Source organism: Ahaetulla prasina, chromosome 3 (genome assembly GCF_028640845.1).
Source record: "Ahaetulla prasina isolate Xishuangbanna chromosome 3, ASM2864084v1, whole genome shotgun sequence".
Taxonomy (NCBI): domain Eukaryota; kingdom Metazoa; phylum Chordata; class Lepidosauria; order Squamata; family Colubridae; genus Ahaetulla; species Ahaetulla prasina.
The window spans coordinates 163,856,558-163,880,717 of record NC_080541.1 but is presented as its reverse complement, the minus strand read 5'-3'; the positions used below and the strand labels follow the sequence as shown (position 1 = coordinate 163,880,717).

General features: G+C 38.5%; 1 protein-coding gene across 5 annotated transcripts in view; it reads left to right on the top strand.

Moving 5' to 3' along the window:
• The window catches only part of PATJ (PATJ crumbs cell polarity complex component), a 176,975-nt gene that overhangs the window by 57,785 nt on the left and 95,030 nt on the right, over nt 1-24,160 (top strand). For all 5 annotated transcript variants that reach the window (XM_058178715.1, XM_058178716.1, XM_058178713.1 and 2 more), the window contains 9 exons: nt 11,407-11,616; nt 16,991-17,104; nt 17,607-17,975; nt 18,310-18,388; nt 19,993-20,125; nt 20,935-21,006; nt 22,508-22,685; nt 23,595-23,705; nt 23,949-24,017. In XM_058178715.1, coding sequence (XP_058034698.1) covers nt 11,407-11,616; nt 16,991-17,104; nt 17,607-17,975; nt 18,310-18,388; nt 19,993-20,125; nt 20,935-21,006; nt 22,508-22,685; nt 23,595-23,705; nt 23,949-24,017 — 1,335 coding nt within the window. The remainder of the gene's footprint in view (nt 1-11,406; nt 11,617-16,990; nt 17,105-17,606; nt 17,976-18,309; nt 18,389-19,992; nt 20,126-20,934; nt 21,007-22,507; nt 22,686-23,594; nt 23,706-23,948; nt 24,018-24,160) is intronic.

The following is a 24,160-nucleotide window of genomic DNA, read 5'->3' as shown; positions in this document are numbered from 1 at the left end:
TCTTGAACCTTTTGAAGGTAGATTTGTTGCTCTCACTTTCTAAACTTTCTCAGTTTCTTTTCTCTAGTATGTTTTCCATTTCTCGGTCCCTTCTACCCTTTTCCTTTAGACACTCTACTGCTTGTCCCATGCCTCACCTTGGATTCTTCCTTTCTTTCATCAACTTGTCTTTCAGCCTGGCAAATCCCATTTTGTCTTGTTGCATGTTGGTGCAACTCATCTTGTAGTCCAGAACTTTTGGCAATTTAAGAATAAAACCTCTTTTAATGATTGAACACAATTAAACGTTATGTGTAGCAAAATTGGTTCACGTGGTCTTTTAATGCCCTCTGTTGGCTAATACGTATGACGACTATTTTGTATCTACAAAAAGCTATTATGGTTTTTGAGGAAGAATGAACTTTCGGTAATACTGTAATTGTAGTGAGTGTAGAGGTTGGCTTTGAGGGACAGTGGAAGAGCCATTAGCAACAATCAAATAAACAAGGAAAATGCCTCCAAAATGCACTCATACAAACACACACACACCCCTCAATTCACATTGAGGTAGAAGAAGGAAGAAGGGAAGCATGATTCTGGCCTGCAAGATTCTATTATTGTAACTTTTCTCACAGAAGTAGCTTTAGGTTTATGCAATGTCTGTTCCTTTGGTCTGTCTTATCAAGCTGACAGTAATATAAAAAGTATTTGCCAGTTGGTAATGTACCCTTACCTGTTCTGTAATCTTTTGTTGTTGTTGTTGTTGTTTTTTTATTCAAAAAGTTTTACAAAAATTTTTTTCCCCCTTTCCCCCCACCTCCCCTCCCCCCTCCCTTCACAACCCCTCCCCGACTTCCCGGAACAAGCACAAGGTATAGTTAAAAATAAAACAAACATATGCTAAAAAATTTTCGTCCCAACTTAATTATACCCCTACAATCATCAATTCCTAACTTCCCCCGAAAACAATCAAAAATAATACATCATAATCATTCAAAAACAGTCTGATAACTCTTAGTCTGATATCTACTTTGAATATAGTCAATCCATTTTTTCCATTCCTTTAGGTATCTTTCTTGCGTATTGTCTTTCAAAAAGGCTGATATCTTCGCCATCTCAGCCAAATTGGCAACTTTCAATATCCATTCTTCTATTGTAGGTACTTCTTTTTTCTTCCAGTATTGTCCTATTAGTAATCTTGCTGCTGTTATTAGATTTAAAATCAATTTAGTCTCAATTACTGTACAGTCCGTAATAAAAAAAATTGCGGCAGAACTTTAATCTTTTGTTGTTTTATCTAGACAGATTGGTAATAGTAAAGTTAGATCTAGACATAAAGACACAAAGGAGCAAAGTAACATTCAGTGTTTTGTATTGTTTTTTAAAACAACCCTACAAATTCAATTGAAATGCTTCAAAGCTTGGAAATCAGAAGCTTACAGAGTCTTTCCTGGGATTTGAAAACAAAGTAGAAGTAGCATCTGTATAATCTATATATTGAGTTTTATTTCTTTCATTCTCAGTAACAAATGATAATTTGTCTAAAATATGAATTGCAGATAATCACAAATGTAAATATCTTATCGGGCCAAGTAAAAAATATAGTGGTAATTTTTAAAGTTACGAATATGCCATAGTTGTAACCTTAGTTTGTGGCTTTTGAACCACAAAGATGTCTTAATTAGGGCTGCCCATAATGTATAATGGGGGTGGGGGGACGTGGCTGATGATTGAGCAGCTGAACTTGATTTGAAGCCAACTTGACTTGGATTCAAATCAAGTAGACCATCATATTGTATGTAGTTTATATATGGCATAGGCCAAAATTATATAAAAAACCATTTACTCCTGTACATAATTGCACCTTTTGCTGATCCTGCTGTAGAAGCATCAAGATGCTGCTTCTTCTACCTTCTACTTTGTGATCGAACCGATGTTATAGGACAACCTGAAATTGAGACTGGACTCATATTTTAAAAACTTAGAAAAGGGCTTCAAGCATCTCTATTACAGAAGCCTTTTAAGTAAGAGGTTTGTAACGCTGTTAGTTTTGAATAATTTTAACCGGTGTATTGAATTTTAAATGCAATTTTAGATGATGTGAATCACTTGGCATCCCAAAATGGAAGAGGAGTCATAAATTTTTAAAATAAATTTATTTGATTTTTTTTGAAACCTAAATAGTTTATGAAGAAAGGACTAAGAATTCCCAAAGTCTTTGAACACAAATATGGTCCTTTTATTGTTCAACTATCATTTGGTTTTTGGAGTATCTCTTTTTCTTCAGCTGAGTTGCCATTCAGCTGTTTTGGGGACAACCGGTTCTTCTCTGCAGCATTAAAGACTATTTCTGCATTAATTTTCCCTTCTGTAGCTTCTCTTCCTGTACAAGAGCTCCCTCTGCTTGAAGATAATTGGTTTTGTCAGAGCTTCTAGTTGAACATATAAAATCCTTTGACTATCTTGTATTAATTTATATTAATAATTTTTAGTAGCCTCTATAAAAAGGTTTGCTGGTCAATGACTGAAATAAAATGACTGACATGTAAAAAGAGCATCTTATTAATATTAGGCTATATATTTAGCTTATAAAAGTACCAGATAAGTTTTATTACCTCCTAGTGATTGGTCACTGTGGAAGCAGTCTGTATAGAGCCTAGTCCTTCAACTATAGATTTTTTTTTTGCACCCATGCTAGATATAGTGACATAAAGATTTTTTCCATTTTCAATAGACTAAATGAATTATATTATTATGGTAACTGATTAGTATTGCAAACAGTAACAATTAGAACTCTGCAAGGCATTCGAAGGGGTGCTTTCTGTTGATGTACATAAAATTCATCTAATCATCCAGAAAAAGAGTGATGAGAGTCATTATTAAACTGTTGTGCGAGTCTCTATAGAAAACAGTATAATAAGACATGGGCCAGTGGTTTGACTGTTCCATCATTACAGCTGCATAACCTTTTGGCATAAGAACACTTCTTAAATCTGCCCTCGAAAATTGCTGACGGTAAAATATTAGCACATAGTAGCATAAAAGCTCTGCACTATTTAGGTACAGTTAATCAAACACCTAACTGAGTTGGACATTATTCAGTTGGCTTCCTAACTCAGCATATTCCTTATTCTCTACATGCAATCTGGGATTCCATATCCAAGATCCTTGGTTTGAAGGCATTTCATAGGCATTTCCTATTCTGCTCCAATCACAAGGAATTTCCAGTCTTTGCTTCTGAAAATAAATGGTCGGATCTGAACAATCACAAGTACTCTGATAGCAACCTAAGTAAAATAGTAACTGGGTCAGTAAAAATATGGATTAGAGAAATAATATTGCAAGATGGAAATTAAAAATCTCCATGAGAGATCTTCTGTGAGATCTTTGCAGAGGCCACTCCATAGATCATATCTGGGCATTTTGTAGATCTGGCAAGTAGGCAGTTCTAGTCCGATCTGCGGCCTTGGTGGGAGGTAGGGCCATCATCATTGACAGGAGGCGGGGCATTGGTGGCAGCGTTGGGGCATCATGTGGGGGGTGGAGTGTTGGCAGTGTGGTGATAGTGGGGACATAGCATTAGTGGCTTTCTACAACAATCCCAGTTTATCATGTGGACCTTTGGGAAAATTAATTGTTCACCTATGCTATAGATGAAAAGCAACGTACCTCAGTGATAAGGCATGTGATTTGCGTAGAGGATGTTAGGCTTAGAACTAAGGAGTGACTATAGCAACCCTATCTGGGCTGAAGAAATCAGACTTTTCTATATCTCTTTGCTGTCCTCTAGTGATGATCTGTATGTTTGCAACTCTGATACCGTAGCCTTACAGTTCTGCATTTCTTTGGGAATGGGGAAAAAGTGTCTGGTGCTAGGTCAGTGTTAACAATCTGGAGCTACATTGGCCCATAATCTGATTCCACTGCTTATAATAGTAGTAGAATCCATGACCATCTTCAATCATCATCTCCTTGGGTCGCTTTGGTAAAATTGTTTTCAACTCAGGTTGACTTACAGTATTATTTTACTGGGGAAAATTGGAGGGGGGAAAGCATGATTTTCTGAAGGAAAGGTGACATGCACATATAATAAAGTAATTGCTTTTGGATATTCCAATTCTCAAGCTAGTTCAGAACTTGATTTTAAATAAAAAATAACAAGGGAAGCAACAGGATTATCAAGACAAACTCATCATATATATTTCAAAGATATATATTCATATATATATATATATATATATATATATATATATATATATATATATATATATATATATATATATATATATATATTTGTTTTCTGAGGTTTTCGCGGGTGTTTGTATGTAGGTCTTTGGTTATTCGGGTTTTCTCCCACGTAAAATTGGAAGTGTCTTGGCGACGTTTCGACGAAGTCTCATTCGTCATCTTCAGGCTTCAGCTTCATGCTTCTGGGAGCAATGTGTGATTGCAGCTGTTTCTTCCTTTTTAACTGCTAGAGGGGGTTTGAACTGATTGGGTGGGAGCTTGGCTGTGCTCTGATTGGATGGGGATTTTTTTGTGCTCTCATTGGCTGGGGGGGTGTCCTGTTTGGGTGGGGGCTTGGTTGTGCTCAGATTAGTCTGAGTTGCAGGGGGATTTGAGCTGGTGAGCTGCATTGCTGTTGTTTGGCGTCGTGGTCGTGCTACATCTTCATAGTGGGTGTCTGTCTGCTGCATGTATGGATTGGAGGGGTTTGAAATGGCTAATGTTGCAGTTGCGGTCTGGCTTCTGGTCCTTGGTCGTGCTTCATGATCAGTGTGGGTTTGGGTCTGCTTTCTGGGTGGATGTGTGGTGGAGAAAACCCGAATAACCAAAGACCTACATATATATATATATATATATGTATATATATGTGTATATATATGTATATATATATATGTTTTCTGAGGTTTTCGCGGGTGTTTGTATGTAGATCTTTGGTTATTCGGGTTTTCTCCCACGTAAAATTGGAAGTATCTTGGCGACGTTGATGACGAATGAGACTTCGTCGAAACGTCGCCAAGACACTTCCAATTTTACGGGAGAAAACCCGAACAACCAAAGACCTATATATGTATATGTATATGTATATGTATATGTATATGTATATGTATATGTATATGTATATGTATATGTATATGTATATGTATATTTGTTTGTTTTCTGAGGTTTTCGCGGGTGTTTGTATGTAGGTCTTTGGTTATTCGGGTTTTCTCCCGCGTAAAATTGGAAGTGTCTTGGCGACGTTTCGACGAAGTCTCATTCGTCATCTTCAGGCTTCAGCTTCATGCTTCTGGGAGCAATGTGTGATTGCAGCTGTTTCTTCCTTTTTAACTGCTAGAGGGGGTTTGAACTGATTGGGTGGGAGCTTGGCTGTGCTCTGATTGGATGGGGATTTTTTTGTGCTCTCATTCAAAAAGTTTTTATTAGTCAAAAAAAAGGTTTATACAAATACATATCAGGTATGGTAAATTTTCATTTTTCTTATCTAAAATAAGAATTTTACTCAAATTTTTTAACACATACAACAGCCATATGGCAAGCAGGTAACACGAAGTAGCTAAGTTTAGAAATTTTAAATACGTAATAAAGAAGGGTCAAGAATAAACAGAATATCGTACTAAAGAGAATAAGGAAAACCAACACAATCAATATCTTTATCACTTCCTAGTTTTGGATCTCAGAACTCTGGGTTCAACATGACCCAACTCCAGGGCCGCAACAGCGGCAGCCGCTTCCGCCCCATGATCTATAACCTCCCCTTCTTCAATTCCTGGGTCATCTGATTCCAGGAGGGCTTTGTGTTCCTCCACATAGGCCGTAGCCTCCACAATTGTACTGATTTTTTTCATAATGCCCTCCCGGAAAATCATCAATCCCTCTGGCATCAGCCATCTGAAGCCCACTCCCTTCTGGTACAATTTGCTTGACAAAAAATAATATTTCTTTCTTTTTTCACGTACCTGTCTGGGAATCTGCCTCAGAATGGCTATCTCCCTGCCCCTGTAAATCAGTGCCCCACTCCTATGTTTTCTAAGAATTTCATCTCTCGTCTCTCTTCTCACAAATTTGACATGAACCTCTCTGGGAACTGCATGCGTGCGTGCATATTGCGAATTAACTCTATAAACTCGATCCACATCCCAATTCATGAAATCAACACCTCTCCCAAGAAATTCTCCCAACAATTTAGTCACAACATCTCTCAAGTCTTCTTGGTCCACTTCTTCCAAATTTTGAAACCTAAGGAAATAAGACATTTTATCCATCTGTAGTCCAAGCACAGCATTGCCTGTCGTCTCCTCTCTTTTCTGCACTGCCCGCATCTCACCCTCCAAACCTTCCACTTTCTGCTTGTTTTCTGCTGAAACTTGTTGAGTATCCTTTAAATCCTTTTGGATAGTCACAATTTCTGCTCTTATTTCATCCAATTTCTTGTCCATATTAGATAACTTTTCCAAAATTCTCTCCATCTCTCCAGCAGTTGGTCTCTGACCTTTTGCCATTAAGGAAAAAAAAAAAAAATACAAAATCCTCAGGCAGGCACAGTATCCTTGTAATTTCCTCCGGATCCACCAGGGGGCACTCACAGGAGCAACGAGTCCAGAGTACAGTTAGTCAACCAGGAAGCCGAAGGGAAGTGATGTCATCAAAATTCTCATAGTGAAGGCGGAAGCTGGACGCCACCACTGTTCCCCAGAAGGAGGGGGGGCCTCAAACCTTCCCTCCTAAATTTCTCCATCACCTCTTCTCTCCAGAGCTCCACAAAACCGGTAATCTTCTTATTTTAAGTTCTCCTCTCTCCAGAATAACTCGTGCTCCTTCCAACCGCAGGGGAGAAAAAACCCCCCCGCACTCCGGAGCACTCCACTCACGTTTACCGATATTCCCTTCCCTTCTCCTCCTCAATTCTTCTCCGTTCCCTGTTCACCACCAGGCTGCTGCAGTTATAAATCCAATGCCCCGGTGTCACCGGGCACAACGGCCCAGGCGACGACCAAAATAATGGCCGCGGCCTGTGGCCTCCAAACCCCGCCAAGCCTAGGACGCGCCAGCATCGGTCCCCACAGTCCTGTATGTCGGCTGGGAGACCCCTGGCGAGCCGTCCGTGCGGCAGGTGTCCTTTTCGGAACACCTGGCCCCTAAGGGCCTCGGCGGCGGCCGGATTCGGGCGCTGGAGGCAGGAGAAGCCTTCCAGACGTCCGTTGCCGCTGGATACCGGAAGTCGTCCGATTTTTTTGTGCTCTCATTGGCTGGGGGGGTGTCCTGTTTGGGTGGGGGCTTGGTTGTGCTCAGATTAGTCTGAGTTGCAGGGGGATTTGAGCTGGTGAGCTGCATTGCTGTTGTTTGGCTTCGTGGTCGTGGTCGTGCTACATCTTCATAGTGGGTGTCTGTCTGCTGCATGTATGGATTGGAGGGGTTTGAAATGGCTAATGTTGCAGTTGCGGTCTGGCTTCTGGTCCTTGGTCGTGCTTCATGATCAGTGTGGGTTTGGGTCTGCTTTCTGGGTGGATGTGTGGTGGAGAAAACCCGAATAACCAAAGACCTACATATATATATGTATATATATATATGTTTTCTGAGGTTTTTGCGGGTGTTTGTATGTAGGTCTTTGGTTATTCGGGTTTTCTCCCGCGTAAAATTGGAAGTGTCTTGGCGACTAAAATCCATTAAAATCCAAGACAGAGAACAAGAAAACGGCACAGCCCTCCTCCCATATATAAAAGGCACCACAGATAGAATCAGCAAGATCCTCCACAAACATAACATCAAGACAGCATTCTGCACAAACCAAAAAATATCCACCATCCTAAGAAACCCCAAAGACAAAATTGAGTTAGAAAATCAAGGAGTATATGAAATCCCATGCACCGCCTGCCCCACCACATACATCGGACAAACCAACAGTGCACCAATAAGTGCACGCATTGAAGAACACAAGAACTCAATCAAAAAAGAGGAACCAACTTCTTCCCTGGTCCAACACCTTAAAGCCACAGGACACGATATTGACTTTAAAAAGACCAGAACTATCGCCAAAACTGAACACTTTAACAACAGAATAATCAGAGAAGCCATCGAGATAGAAAAACGCCCACACAGCATGAACAAACGAGATGATACCTCCCGCCTACCAACCATTTGGAAACCCGCCCTTATTGACAAACGAGTCCCTAACACGAGGAATGACACCAGACCCACACTCACGAGGTCCACACAGGATGTCACCACCACACATCCACCCAGAAAGCAGACCCAAACCCACACTGATCAGGAAGCACGACCAAGGACCAGAAGCCAGACCGCAGCTGCAACATTAGCCATTTCAAACCCCTCCAATCCATACATACAGCAGACAGACACCCACTATGAAGATGTAGCACGACCACAAACACGAAGCCAAACAACAGCAATACAACTCACCAGCTCAAATCCCCCTGCAACTCACATTAATCTGAGCACAACCAAGCCCCCACCCAAACAGGACACACCCCCAGCCAATCAGAACACAAAAAACCCCCATCCAATTAGAGCACAGCCAAGCTCCCACCCAATCAGTTCAAACCCCCACTAGCAGTTAAAAAGGAAGAAACAGCTGCAATCACACATTGCTCCCAGAAGCACGAAGCTGAAGCCTGAAGATGACAAATGAGACTTCGTCGAAACGTTGCCAAGACACTTCCAATTTTACGCGGGAGAAAACCCGAATAACCAAAGACCGACCGACCTACCTACCTACCTACCTACCTACCTACCTACATACATACATACATACATACATATATATATATATATATATATGTCTTTGTTGTTCGGGTTTTTCCCATGTAAAATTGGAAGTGTCTTGGCGACATTTCGACGAAGTCTCATTCGTCATCTTTGAATGAGACTTTGTCGAAACGTCGCCAAGACACTTTCAATTTTACACGGGAAAAAAAACGAACAACCAAAGACCTACATACAAACACGTGTGAAAACCTCAGAAAACATATACATATATATACATATATATACATATATATACATATATATATATATATATATATATATATATATATATATATATATATATACACACATAATTTTATTTTGTCATATCAGTATATATAGGCATTAACATGAAATGAAATAGCTATATAATATATAAGCATATATATGAGCATAAGTATCTAATAACTATATTAATTGGATATACTGAAAAGAAACAATAGGACAGGAACAGTAGGCACTTTTGTGCTCTTATGCACGCCCCTTACAGTCCTCTTAGGAATGGGGTAAGGTCAATAGTAGATAGTTTTTGGTTAAAGATTTTGGGATTTTGAGAAGAGACCACAGAGTCAGGTAGTGTGTTCCAAGTGTTAATGACTCTGTTACAGAAATCATATTTTCTGCAATCAAGTTTGAAGCGGTTAACATTAAGTTTAAATCTATTGTTTGCTCTTGTATTGTTGCGATTGAAGCTGAAGTAGTCCTCAACAGGAAGGACATTGCAATAGATGATTCTATGAGTCAAGCACAGGTCCTGTCGGAGGCAGTGGAGTTCTAAGTATTCTAAACCTAGGATTTGAAGTCTGGTGGCATAAGGTATTTTGTTGTTTTCAGAGGAGTGGAGAACTCTTCTTGTAAAATATTTCTGGACACGTTCAATTGTGTTGATGTCAGAAATGTGGTGAGGGTTCCAAACAGGTGAGCTGTATTCAAGAATTGGTCTAGCAAATGTTTTATATGCTCTGGTTAGTTTTTGGAAAACAAGCTACGCAAGATTAGGTTTACAACTCTTAGACTCTTTTTTGCGATGTAGTTGCAGTGGGCTTTGGCACTTAGATCATTTGATATTAAAACTCCAAGGTCTTTAACAGGGTGAGGGTCATCTGTAAGGTAATGTCCATCAAGCTTGTACTTAATGTTTGGGTTCTTTTTTCCAATATGTATATCTTTGAAAGAATAACAAGATACTAGCAGGATGCCAAAATGGGATCATAATAGGAGCCAATTAAGACTCTTGGACAGTCATTTACATTTGTTGCTGCTTCATATTTACTAGAAGGATGGCAAGAGGCACATTAAACCAACAAATTTCTCTAGAGCCCTAATGGTAGATTTAGAAGAATTGGGACAAACTGAATTGGGTTTGGAGATCTCGTGTAAGACAGCAGAAAAGGAACAAGCTGCCTAAATCCTGAATGCTAAAACGAAATTGAACCACAGTGACTAGAATTCAAAGCAACACCCTCCGAAACGGTGGTGTAGCCAATTTTTCTGATGTTAGCAAGCTGAAAAGGGATGACTTGTTCACTTTCTTTCCCTGCCACTTGACAATAATTGTCACTAATGGAAATCATTGGGCTATGAAAATCAACAGGGAGCATATAAGAAGAAAAAGAACATAGTCTCTTTATATCCATCCAAATTGCCAGGCCTAGCATCTGTTTTGTTCTTTGTGGTAGAAGGGGTCACTTTGAATAGTTAAGACCTCAGCTGCTTCTGTTCCGTTTAAATAACTGAAAGGGGAATAAAGCTGGTTCTTTTATTATTTTAATAAAAGCTTTTAAAGTCTCTTGACCTAAAATCTCTTGCTCTGATGTAAGAAAGCAGTTGCGTGAAATGAATTACAGTGCATTCAGATTGCATGTTTCTGTATCATGTAATCTCTACTTTGCTTTCTTTATATTTCAAGCTAGAAAGTGCTAGAAAATCCTCATTCGGTGTCAGAATGAAGATATATAAAAATTGAAAGATTTTAGTATTCAATAAGTCTGAGCTAGTTAACTATTACGAGTAATTCTCTAAATCAATCAATTTCATTGAGGGCCATATCAGGGTTATCTTTGACCTTGGGGGGGGGCATGGCCAGGGTGGGCATGGCCAGCTCAACGTCACTCGTGTTGGGGGTGCCTGTGGTGGCCCGAGTGCTCTGCCAGCAAAAACGGGCTCCCGAGCTCCATTGTGATAACTTCCTGCAACCCTCTGCCAGTGAACATAGATCTTGGGAGGGCTGCATATGGCACCAAGGACCAGTCCTTCACTGTTTCCAGGACAGCTGTGTGGGCCAGAACTAAGCACCCATCCAGCCCTTGAGTTCGACACTCTTGCTCTAAATACTTGAACTGTTATACTGTGGCCTGATCATCATCATGATATTCTACTACTACTTTATGAGGCTGTTGTATCATATTCAGTTCAGTTCGATGTAACCACATTTACCACATTCAAGCACATTTTGGCAGTCTTATACCAGCCTTTTCCTCCTTCCTTAGCATCCTCTATCAATTTGGCTTGGTGCACATTTTATGTTTTTATAACTTTATAGCACAATCAAACAATGTAGTAGCAGAATATTTTGCAGATGAGTGAACATATATATATGAGGGAACTTGAAATGACATTTCTACAAAAGTGTTTTTCACCTTCTTGCTTGTTTTTCAGGATCCCTTAGATCCAACAAAGACTGCATTTGTGATTAGTTCCCTTGTGCCATGTGGAGTGGCTGAACGGGGTGCTGCGCTCTTCCCTGGCGACCGCTTAGTCTCTGTAAATGGTGTGTATTTGCATAATATTGCTCTAGAAGAAGCTGTAGAAGTTCTAAAATCTGTACCACCTGGTGAAGTTCATCTTGGAATCTGCAAACCTTTGGTGGTAAGTGACATTAAATTTATGTTTTATAACACACATTTTCCAGTTCAGTAGAATAGAATAGAATAGAATAGAATAGAATAGAATAGAATAGAATAGAATAGAATAGAATAGAATTTTTTATTGGCCAAGTGTGATTGGACACACAAGAAATTTGTCTCGGTGCATATGCTCTCAGCATACATAACAGAAAAGATACCTTCATCAAGGTACAATACTTACAACACTTAATGATAGTCATAGGGTACAAATTCAACACTTAATGATACAACACTTAATGATAGTCATAGGCTACAAATAAGCAATCAGGAAACAATATCAGTATAAATCGTAAGGATACAAGCAACAAAGTTACAGTCATAAGTGGAAGGAGATGGGTGATGGGAACGATGAGAAGATTAATAGTAGTACAGATTTAGTAAATAGTTTGACAGTGTTGAGGGAATTATTTGTTTAGCAGAGTGATGGCGTTCAGGAAAAAACTGTTCTTGTGTCTAGTTGTTCTGATGTGCAGTGCTCTATAGCATCATTTTGAGGGTAGGAGTTGAAACAGTTTATGTCCAAGATGTGAGGGATCTGTAAATATTTTCACAGCCCTCTTTTTGACTCATGCAGTATACAGGTCCTCAGTGGAAGGCAGGTTGGTAGCAATTGTTTTTTCAGTAATGGTTAACCCTAGAGCAAAAATCACCAGGATTTTAATGGAAGCAAAATATATTTGCCATAAATTCTTTGAATGATTTATCCTCTTTCTGAGTTTTGCCATGATTAGAGGTCCAGATGTTGTATGCTACAGAAACAGGAACATTTTATCTTGGAGAAATGACGGTCTCCTTTTTTATCTCCTTTTTAGTTCAAATTTATATCCCAATGTTTTGCCTTAATGGATTCTTGAATAGTTTTGTATTGCTTAAAACAAAAATATACATTTACAGTTGGATTAAAATTGTAATTCATAGAACAAAACCAGTAGCAGCCATTTATTAAAACATTGACGATTACACTAGAAGCAATCAACATTGTGGAATGATTAAAGAAAAGAGTGAATGAAACTGTTGAGAGGTTTCCGTTTGCAGTAATCAATAATACTGTGGAGAGAGCGATGGCTCAGTGGGTGACAACTAGGGTTTGAGACTTGAGTGCTGTGCAATGGGATGAACCCCCATTACTTTCCCCAGCTCCTGCCCATATAGCAGTTCGAAGAGCATGAAAATGCGAGTAGATAAATAGGTAGCACTTCAGTGGGAAGGTAACAGCGTTCCATGCACCTTGACATATAGTCATGTTGTCCGCATGATCACGGAAAAGGGTCTTCAAGAAATGTTGACTCCCTCGGCTAAGAAACAGAAATGAGTTCTTCCCCCTAAACTTGGATACAATTGATCTGGGAAACTTTTACTTTTACCTTACGCTACTGTGATTTAAATAAAATTAAAATTCTGCTTTTTTTGAAAACTGCATTGATAATCCTTGGCCTTTGTTGATAATCTATTTTTGTTGCATGCGTCTTGCCTGATGTTTCATGAGCTCTCTGTTCATATATGTGTACAATATTAAGGATATTCTCTGCAAATGTATGTGTACAATATTAAGAGTATTCATTGCACATATCAGTGTACAAGATGTGTAATAGTTTTACAAGCACCATGCAATGCTACAAAAAATGTGTAAATTCTTCAGAACTTTTCATGAGTCTAGATCAGTGATTGGATTCAAAAAATTTTACTACCAGTTCTGTGGGGTGGCTTGGTGGGCATGGCATGGCTTGGTGGGGCGTGGTTTGGTGGGCATGGCAGGGGAAGGATACTGTAAAATCTCTATTCCCTCCCCACTCCAGGGGAAGGTTACTGCAAAATCCTCATTTCCTCTCAGTCAGCTGAGAGTTGGGAGGCAGAGAATAGATGGGGGCGGGGCCAGTCAGAGGTGGTTCTCCAAACTACTTAAAATTTCTACTACTGGTTCTCCAGAACTGGTCAGAACCTGCTGAATACCACCTCTGGTCTAGATGTATCAAAATCATTTGTCTATTGTCCAGGATTTTAAAATCGTTTCAAGGAGGAATGTACAGGCTGAATATACTTGCCATTAGACGCAATATTCCTTTCGGGTTCTATGTAGCATTCTAATTAATAAAAGGTATGATTTTATCTAGCATTCTAAGACAAAGAGCAAACTTTTTAGTTGACCATGTCATAAGACCGTAGGGTCTGGGGAAAAACAGCAATAAAAAGAAATATGGTAGTCTTTATATTGGCAAAGCAAGATATTACGTCAACTGCTTTTGGCTACCTAAATCAAATAAAGTTTTTCGGACCGGATCGCCTGATCCAGTAGCGATGGAGGTGGGTGGTTCGGAGAACCGGTAGCCAAAATCCCTGCCCCCAACCCCACCCCAGCTGAGCTGCACAATTATCAGAGGTGTGGGGTTTTTTTTTAACTTTTAAAAGCATTTTTTCTTCAGTTGAAAAAATGCTTTTAAAAGTTAAAAAAAGCCTCTGATGATCAGGTGGCTCAGCTGGGATCATCATAACCTTTTAAAAGCATTTTTTCTACAACCTCTTCGGCTGAAGAGGCTGTAAAAAAAAGCTTTTAAAAGGCTCATCTGGCAATCCCAGCTGAGTTGCCTGATCACCACAGGCTTTTAAAAGCATTTTTTTACAACCTCTTCGGCCGAAGAGGTTGTAGAAAAAATGCTTTTAAAAGTTAAAAAAAAAGTTGGCCACTCCCACCCAGTCACATTACCCCCACCACCAAGCCATGCCTACAGAACCAGTAGTAACAAATTTTACATTTCACCCCTGCCTAAATGTATTGTCCTAAAAGCAGTTAATGATTTTTTGATACAGTTTTAAAAGAAAATACACATTTATTCATATACATGTACAAACTGTATAATAATCAGAGTACGATAGGCTATAGAATGTCTTGTACTTAGAGGAGTAAAAATGATCCAGCAGCCCCAGAATTAAAAAGAGTCATCTATAGCATACAAAATAAAGACTGCAACAGCCACTACATAGGAGAAACAGGCATAAGACTGGCTGAATGCATCCATGAACATCAACTACCATAACGGTCGGAAAACAAAAGGAAAACTCTTTGAATTTCACAACATATGGACAGATTTAACCATAATTTCAACTCGGTAACATTGACTATCCTAGTCCAAAAACAGTAGAGAATTCCTAGCAACCTAGCACTGTGACTAATTGGCCATCGATATACACACAAACGTAAACATCTACATACTGTGCAAAAGAGACAAAAAACCAGACAAAAAGGGGGAAAAAAGATCAAACACCTTCCCACCATCAGACAACACCCAGATGAGATAGATTAACACAAAGATTAACTTCAGACCAACAATGAAGAAGTAAACAATACCCCAATCAAGGAACTGCAAACAAGCTAACAGTAAACCTCCTAACCAAAGAATCAGCAAAACCGCCCTTCCACCAATGCTGACTGAGCAAATCATTATCATATAAAATGAGAGCTAACACACTCATTAAAAGCACCGATGAAGTTACCCAGTTTGGTTAATAAAACATTTGTAAGAAAACAGACAAGCTCAGAGAGCACCAAGGACCAAACCTGAGCTACAAATATTCTCCTTTATCGGATTGTACTTTATTTATTTATTAAATTTATGTGTCGATCATTTATTTGCAATGTTTGCAAGGCATACATAGCTACAATTTATCATAATCTTAAATGAGTAAGTTTATGTATCATTTGATACCTAATTGCAAGTTGCAAATATTATGCAACTTTTAAAGTATAAGGTTGTTTAGACTATGTTGTTCTTTCATGGGTCCATAGTGGTTTCTATTTAATTATCTCAACTTAGCTGTGGAGTTCTTATAGCTTCAGATATTCCTAGGTAATTCACTAGTCCCAAAACTTTAAAACATTTAATTAAAAAGTTAAAACTATATTAAAATATGCTGCTTAAGCCAGTGGAAAATGTAGATAATGATGAACTAGGAAACTGCCCTGCTGTTTTCGTTAACTTTATTAACATAGGAATTTATGGCCAGAAGTAATTTAAAGTAGACAAAATAAATCAGTGTACCATAAGGATTTCGGTATAATTTTATACTGCCCATATGTTTGGCTTATTGAATCTAGCAGTTCTTTTCACATTTCTCTGTATTTCCTATATCGTTCTGTCCTCCCAGCTCACCTAAGAAAACACACGAGCCGAAGGACGTCTGGCAGCAATTTATTTACAAGTTGACCTGGTTTCCTTTGGCAGAGGAAAGTTCTGGCAGCTACTCTCCAAGTGCCTGCCAAGTTTCTTATCAGGAGACAGCGTGTTTGCAGTTCATTGCCAGGGCAACCAGGAGTCTAAAGAATGGTCAAGAGTTACTCACGAAAATTCAAGCCTTAAATCCAAAAACTGTCTGAAGCTCACACGATGCAGTTTTTGTCCGTCACAGGGGCTACAGAATAACTCCACCCGCTTTTATTCCCTGTGGGGTGTGGCTCAGTGACTCAGCACTCTCTGGGCCTGCCACACCTCTTCCTTTGCTGTGCATGCCTCTCTCTCTGACGCTGTCTGGGATCAATCCAGGATTGATACTCCTCACCCTCTATTGGTGGGGGCTCCAACACACCTTCTTCCTGGCCTTCAGCTGGCACCTGAGGCGTTGCCAGAAAGGAGAGACCTGGAGAGGGAGGCCTTGTCAGCTCCTCCCCCTCACTCTCCGAGTTATCCTCCTCCAGGAGGCCAGGCTCGGGAGCCGGAGTCACAACATATATTATATATTTCTTAGGAGTGACTACAGGTAGTCCTCGTTTTATGACCACAATTGAGCCCAAAATTTATGTGGTTAAGTGAGTTTTGCCCCATTTTATGACCTTCCTTGTCTCAGTTGTTAAGTGAATCACTGCAGTTGATAAGTTAATATAACCCGGTTGTTAAGTAAATCTGGCTCCCCCATTGACTTTGCTTGTCAGAAGGTCGCAAAAGGTGATCACATGACCTTGGACCAGTAACGTCATAAATATGAACCAGTTGCCAAGCATCTGATTTTTGATCATATGATCTTGGGGATATTGCAAAAGTTGTAACTGTGAAAATGGCCATAAATCAGTTTTGTCAGTGCCATTGTAACTTTGAATGGGCACTAAATGAACTGTTGTTAATTTGAGGACTACCTGTATTAACTTTCCATTTTACTTCCTGCACTTCTTTGGAGTAGCCTCAGGCACAGGAATTCTGGGAGTTGAAGCTCACAAGTCGTAAAGGAGTCATTGTTGCCCATCCCTGCTCTACAAGCTACTTTTTCCACAAGCTGCTTTCTTGCTTTGTCTTCTCATTTTAAAAAGTTGGGGTTTGATATTTTCCTGAACAATGACTTTCTTTTTTAAGGGAGAAAATAAACATAATGGGACGACTTCTGTGGAACCTGAGAGATTTAACAGAAGTTCAGCATCTCAGGAATCAATCAATAATTTTGAGCCATCAATCCTTGCAGCTCCAAAGGTTTTCTGTTGATTTATATTTCTGTTATAATAACATTTGTCCTATTTAAAGGGCTTTTTCAGAATGAAAGTTGAATTGAGATATACTAAACATTTGTTTGAATTAGTTGTGGTCTTTCCTAAGATGTTCCATTCTGTAAATCTAGATGGGAAGAATGTTTCTACAGGTAGACTTCCAGGGATGGACAAGTTTGTTCATATTGGCAAAAGTTGGCAACTTGAAAGTTCATTAGTAGAGTAGTGCCAGTATGATTGTAGAAGATAATTTCAGTAAGTAGCCTCATTTCTTTAAAATGTGACATTATGTTTATAAATTAATGTTTTTTTAAAAAAAACTAAGGAAATGTTTTTTCAGATCTGCCTGCCTATCTACCTACCTACCTTGTCTGACCGTCTATCTATCTATCTATCTATCTATCTATCTATCTATCTATCTATCTATCTATCTATCTATCTATCTATCTATCTATTACTAATTAGCTCTGGTTTGATGTTTTGTGTAGGACTTCAGAAATGAATCTAAAGAAGAACTTGTTGATGAGCCCATCTTGGAAGAGCTTGTTGATGAGCCAAACTTGGATTTGGGGAGACAGTTTCAACTTATGCAGAGCGAAACAGACGTTGATCAGGAATCCTGGGAAATGCATGAGATTTTGAAGCCTATGGAAGAACAGCTTGGTGAAGAACGAGAGATGTTAGTGGATGAAGTATATGATATGGATCAAGATTACAAAAGAAGTCCGTCAGTAAATATGAGGGAAATACCTTCATCTCCTGGGGTGGACTTTGAAAGTGAAGGACATTGGGTTGAAGAATTAGACTGTACTAAAATGGTAGAACTGAATCCTGCAAACGATCTTAATACTGAAGAGGTATTTACTGATATATATGTATGTAAAGTAAAGAATAAATGAATGGTATTGCGATGTCATATATTCAGTGCAATTATTACTATTCTCTTAATTATAGTGCTTTAAAATTCAGTGCCTAAATAGTCTGAAGAACATTAAGGACATTCAGGTGCTTTCTCTAGATACCATTAGCATAATACTTAAAGAATTCATAACAGATTTTGGAAAGCAGGGTTTAATTAATGATACGTCAGTTTTTAAAACCCAGCTTCTGTTAAATTCATCTTTGTTTCTGGTACTATGCAGCTAAGCTACTGACTTTCAATTCTGAATTGCCTTTATTTTTCTACTGAAGAATGAAGAAAAGAGTACTAATAATTCACTATTCTGTGGTGTTTCAGTGGAGTACAGCAAAGAAAATCCTATGTTGGATGGTAAGTGAGATGAGCAAGTATTCAGAATAAATAAATATATTCCTGAGCCAAAATTATCTCATCAAGACTAAGTGGGAGCTTAAGGGCTAAATGTGAATCTCAAAAGATACCTAAAACAGGTATCTTAAAAAGGAGTAAATGTGGGTCTCAAAAAATACCTAAAACATTTCAGAATTTGGGTATAATAGATGTATAAGGATATGTCATTGTGGAGAAAATCTGAATCTGCATAACTCCCAATTGACAATCGATTAAATGGCCAGAGACAGCATACCCCAAAATTATAGTTACCTATATGACAGATGTGATTGAGGTTGTTCTATGAAGTTTTAAAGATCTTATATGTCTAATACCAACACCTTCAAACTGTGGAGAACAGACTGTCTTCCAGTGACGTCTGCACTGCTTGTAGCATTTAGAACAGTCTCAAGAACAGACTGACAAATAGTAAAAAGTGTATCTTAAGGCTACCAATGTATTCACATATCTATATATCTATATCCATATTGACATCTATATTAGATAACCTATCTAAGAACAAGTTATGCGGGGGTAAAAAAGATTCCCAAATATTCCCAAATATTACAACTGTTCAAGAAGGGTTGGGGGTTGGCAGTACTATCCCATCCAGTTCTCTTAATTTTAGGACAAGAAAATATTCAACCACAATGATTCTGTTTATTAATACTTAGTTTCAGCTTACCACCATTTAAATCTGTATTTATGATGCCTGTTGTTTAGCATACATTTCTGAAGTTAGATTGTGTGTGCAGTTCTCATTCTGTACACATTATCAAATCAATTATTTTAAGAATATTGAATTCTTGGTATAATGCAAGAAGTACCGTATATACTCGAGTATAAGCCGAGTTTTTCAGCACATTTTTTGTGCTGAAAAACGTCCCCTCGGCTTATACTCGGGTCTATACGGCTTATACTCAAGTTTTTTTTTTTTTAAGCCCCTCGGCTTATACTCGAGTATATACGGCTTATACTCGAGTTTTTTTTTTCTTTTTTTCACATTTTACCGGACTGAAGCCCTGCCGGTGCAGTGAGAGGGCGGGGCGGGGGAGCCGCCAGCCTTCTCAGCTGAGGGAGGAGGTTTCAACCGGTAGGTGCCTCATTTCCCACCCTCGGCTTATACTCGAGTCCCCAGTTTACCCCAGTTTTTGGGGTAAAATTGGGGGCCTCGGCTTATACTCGGATCGGCTTATATTCGAGTATATACGGTACTAGAATTTGAAGGTTTTCTGCCTATCTCTTTCTGCTTTCTCTTGGAAAGTCTATAGGGGAGATGTACCTTGAATTTAATTGAAGACAAGTGCTGTTCTTATCACAATGGACAGCCTGATTTTCTATGACTGGAGGATAGAGGAGAGCTGTTCAAGTGAACACTGTTCTCTTTCAAACCACTTAATTGAATGTGTAAAAGCAGGCTGTATGTCTCCAGTTCCATTCTCTTCTCATTTCAATCCCTCATAAATGCCTGAAAAGACCTTATTATCATTGAGAACCAAATAGTCCTTTTAGAAAAGGTTGTCTATGATTAGTCTTACATAAGTGCATCTGAGAGCAGAGAATAATAACAAATCTCTTCATCTAAGGTATTGCGAACCAAGGTGACCCTAAAGAAGATCTATGCACTGATGTTGATCGTGAGAAATACAAAATCAAAAATGAAGCTATTGATCCTTCCAGCTGCCAAGATTCTGCCTTATGTAGGGTAGTGTTGTCCAGGTATAAAGTAATGCTTGCCTAAAATATGTTGGTAATTTTGACTTATCTGAAAAGAAATAAGAACTATTTTCAGTTATTTATTATGAGAAATCAGCAATGAGTTGTCAACAATTAGAGTTTTAATACATTATCCAACTCATTAAGTAGCTATTGGAGACAAAGGTAGGTATATTAATCTATTAGGCTCAAAGGTGTTACAAGATAAAGTAGAGTTCTTTCAACTTAAGGCCAAATCCATGTTGCTGTCTTGACCAAAATATGAAAGTGGTTTGACATTATGTTTACCAGGATTTTTTTTTTAACTTGTAAGTCTATATAGCCTTGGGATGTTCCACTGATTTCTCATCTAAATACCAATAGGCTATCACTGTATAACTTTTTTAACATCATGCAACATTGGCTAGATCAGCGTTTTTCAACCTTAGCAACTTTAGGACATGTGGTCTTCAACTCCCAGAATCCCCCAGCCTGCATGAGAAGCCTTCAACTAATTTCGATTTTTCCTTCTACTTCTTATACCTAATGATGGTAGTGATGATCATGATGACAGAATCTTTGTCTTGCTACACACTGAAACGTATCAACTTCACTTAATTACCTTCCGTTCTGTAGAGATAGATTGTATACTTAATTAAGAGGACAATTGCAGAGAATTTGTCTTTAATAAAGAGTTGGAAATGATCCTTTTTCATTAACGTTTATAGAACAGCAGAGAAGATTGAGGATTCCGGGGAATATGTAATTTTGTTAATTATAAAGAATGGGACGCATGTATATAAATGTTGCATATTGTATCCATTTTTCTTTAGTGAATTGCCTGAAAGAGAAGAAGGAGAAGGAGAAGAAACTCCAATTTTCAGTCACTGGGGACCCCCCCAAATGTATGTTGCCAAATATTTCAGTATTTCTTTTGCCTTAATAATAATTTGAGGTGTTGATCATTAAGTGTAGGAGAAGAGAAGCAATTTGCCTCTCTTGTTGGAGGCACTTTGCATAGTCATTGGGTATTTTATACCATCTGGGAAGAGTAGTGTGACAATAGTTCTTTGTAGAATGCTAAAGGCAGAATTAATATTTATCAGGTGTTCTGCCGAATAATCTTATATCAGTTCTGTTGATTTTTACATAATTTCTTGCAAGGCTGTGTGCAAAATGGAAAGTGTTTTTATTTCAACTTTGAAATACTCATACAATTTTTAGGATTGGGAAACTTGGAATATTTTAGTTGTTTCCGGTCTCGCGAAAACAAAATCTGGAAGGTTCTTACAGGGTGAACAGGACAAGGTTGATTCAGCTAACTCATCTTTTCTGTCCTTTATATGATCTGGATACTGGCACACCTCCTGATTTTCCCAGTAGCTTCCTTTCTTTACTTCTACTTAGTTCTTACTTGGAGTCAAGCAAATTGGTAGCAGTTAAAGGGAGGTAGGAAGAGAGAGGTGCTAATGGAGAATGGTTGGATATGCGGTGCTTGAACCCAAAAACAATGGAAGGGACAGCTGTGCAACTAGCCAATCCATCCCTGATTTTTCCAGCATCTTTCTTTCTCTAACTTGATTTTAGATCCAGCATACCTACCTGACCCACTGACCTGAAACTACCCAGTCTCCATAGCTTTTTTCTATTCTTCTCCAAACACATCTGCCTGAATCATGGGCATGCCAGAACTTTTATGTTTCTTTGTGGACATATTTAGATTGTACAGTGACTGTATTTATCCATGTATTGAGGTGCATGGATTCAGTGGTGAAATCTGAACCAGTTTACTACTGGTTCGATGGCTGCGCATGCACTCTGCAGTGCCAAACACGTGCTGCACGTGCGCATGCGCAGTGTGCACCACGCACCAAATGCGAGCTCACCTGTGATTGTCAGAGCCTTTTTTTAATCTTTTAAAAGCATTTTTTTACAACCTATTCCTACCATTCGGGCAGGAAAAGCGAGCGAGCCAGAAAGAAGTGGCAAGTGGGCAAGTGGGCGACCAGGTGATTGGGTGGGAATGGGCGGGGGGAGGGATTTTTGCTACTGCGTCTCCGAACCACCCACCGCCATCACTACCGGATCAGGCGATCCAGTCCAAATCAGGAGCATTTCACCCCTGCGTGGACTACAGTGAAGAAAATTAATATTAAAAGCAGGCAGATGTTATGACTTATTTTTATTTTCCTGACACTTTAAAGGGATTGGACTTTAAAATGGAATTAATTCAGGGCTGACTGAAATGAAGAACCTAGGTATCATGCAATCTGCAGCTATGGTCCACTCACATTGTGATCTACCGTACAACAAACCAGAAGCTTTGGATTTCTATAAGGTCACAGATTTTAGCAAAAATCATGAAGCTCCAACTTCTTGTATTCAGAGCATTCTTTCTCCATACAGAATTGAAATTTTTCGGGAGCCCCATGTTTCTCTTGGCATCAGTATTGTTGGGGGACATACAGTTATAAAACGCCTGAAGAATGGAGAAGAGCTTAAAGGAATATTTATCAAACAGGTTTTGGAAGACAGCCCAGCAGGAAAAACAAAGGCTCTCAAAACAGGAGATAAAATTCTTGAAGTAAGTTCGGAGTTCTTTAAAAGTCTGCATCTGCCTCCATCTGGCTACTTGAATAGGCTCAATTTTTAGAGAGATTCTATTGACTATAAATGACAGATTTAGTAAATAGTAAATATTTGCAGCCTAACTTTAGCTGCTTATCTTATGTGTGAATGCAAAATAATGATCATGTAAGATGTAATCGTGGCATTTGAATTTACTGTTCTTTTTCTTTCTTTCTTTCTTTTTTGAGTTTCTTGCCCTTATACTCTATAGAGAACAGCAGATGCTACTTATCTATATTAGAAAAGATTAATAAGTCCTACTAGAAACACATGCATAAATAAAAAAAAATTATTTTTGACGTATTGATGACAAGGAGACTAGAAAATGAGCTCATGGGGAATTTCTCTTTGGGGCATTTGTAACCATCAGTTATCAGGATTTCTCTGTGGAGTGGTGCAGTCAAGAGGAGAGCATCTTAAAGCCAAAACAGTCAGAGAATAACAGGAAATGCTACTGCTGTCAAAACACATGCAATATTAGGAAACCAAATATGCATGAACATAAAGCAAAACGATCAGCCTGAAACAGAAGTTTCTTAAGCTCTCTAAGGAAAATAAATTCAGCGTACTGTTTAATATGGCCTTGAGTTGAATGAATAAACCCAATGTTATTTTAAAAAATCCAAGAATTTGATCTTTTTAAAAATGTTTAATTTTTTTAACTGATCTAATTGAAGTATTTCTAAATGTCTTTGCTGTTGATTGGATGTTATGTAGATGGCTGTGAGTAACATTTTAATTATGGGACTATATCTGTTATATTAACAAGGCTCTTTGGGGTTGTTATTCAGGTCTTTCATCTGACCGAGATCTTTTTCTAGAATTTGGAACAGAAGTAAATCTAAATGAGCTCATTTCTCTGCAGGTATCTGGAACAGACCTACAAAATGCTACTCATGAAGAAGCTGTGGAAGCTATCAAAAATGCAGGCAACCCCATTGTTTTTGTGGTGCAAAGTCTGTCAACTCTTCCAAGGGTAAGTTATCTCCACTTATTTACTTTCTAAAATTTAATTCTGACGGAGAAAGGATTCCAATGTGGGAGAGAGAGAAAAAAATGGGCATTAGTCTGTCTCTAGAAACTCTATTTCTTAGAAATAGTTTTTGTTTGCTTTCTTTTCATTTTTCTCTTTCTCTTCATTTTGATTTATTCACACAATTTTTTTCCTCTTAGGATACATCCATCCATCCACCCATTCATTCACATTTGTATTTTGTAGATAGTTTCAGTAATAAACCCCAAGAAAAAGAAAGGCGACAAGGATCAGGACACAGAAGAAACTGAAAAGGTAGGTGCAGTCTCTCAGTTTCCAAAACCAGATTCATAAAATAAGTCATCATTTTAAAACAATCCAAGATTTTTTTAAATGGAAGAAGGCCAATAATATTTAAACTTACATAGTAGACTTTCTAACATGTTTTGAAAAGATAA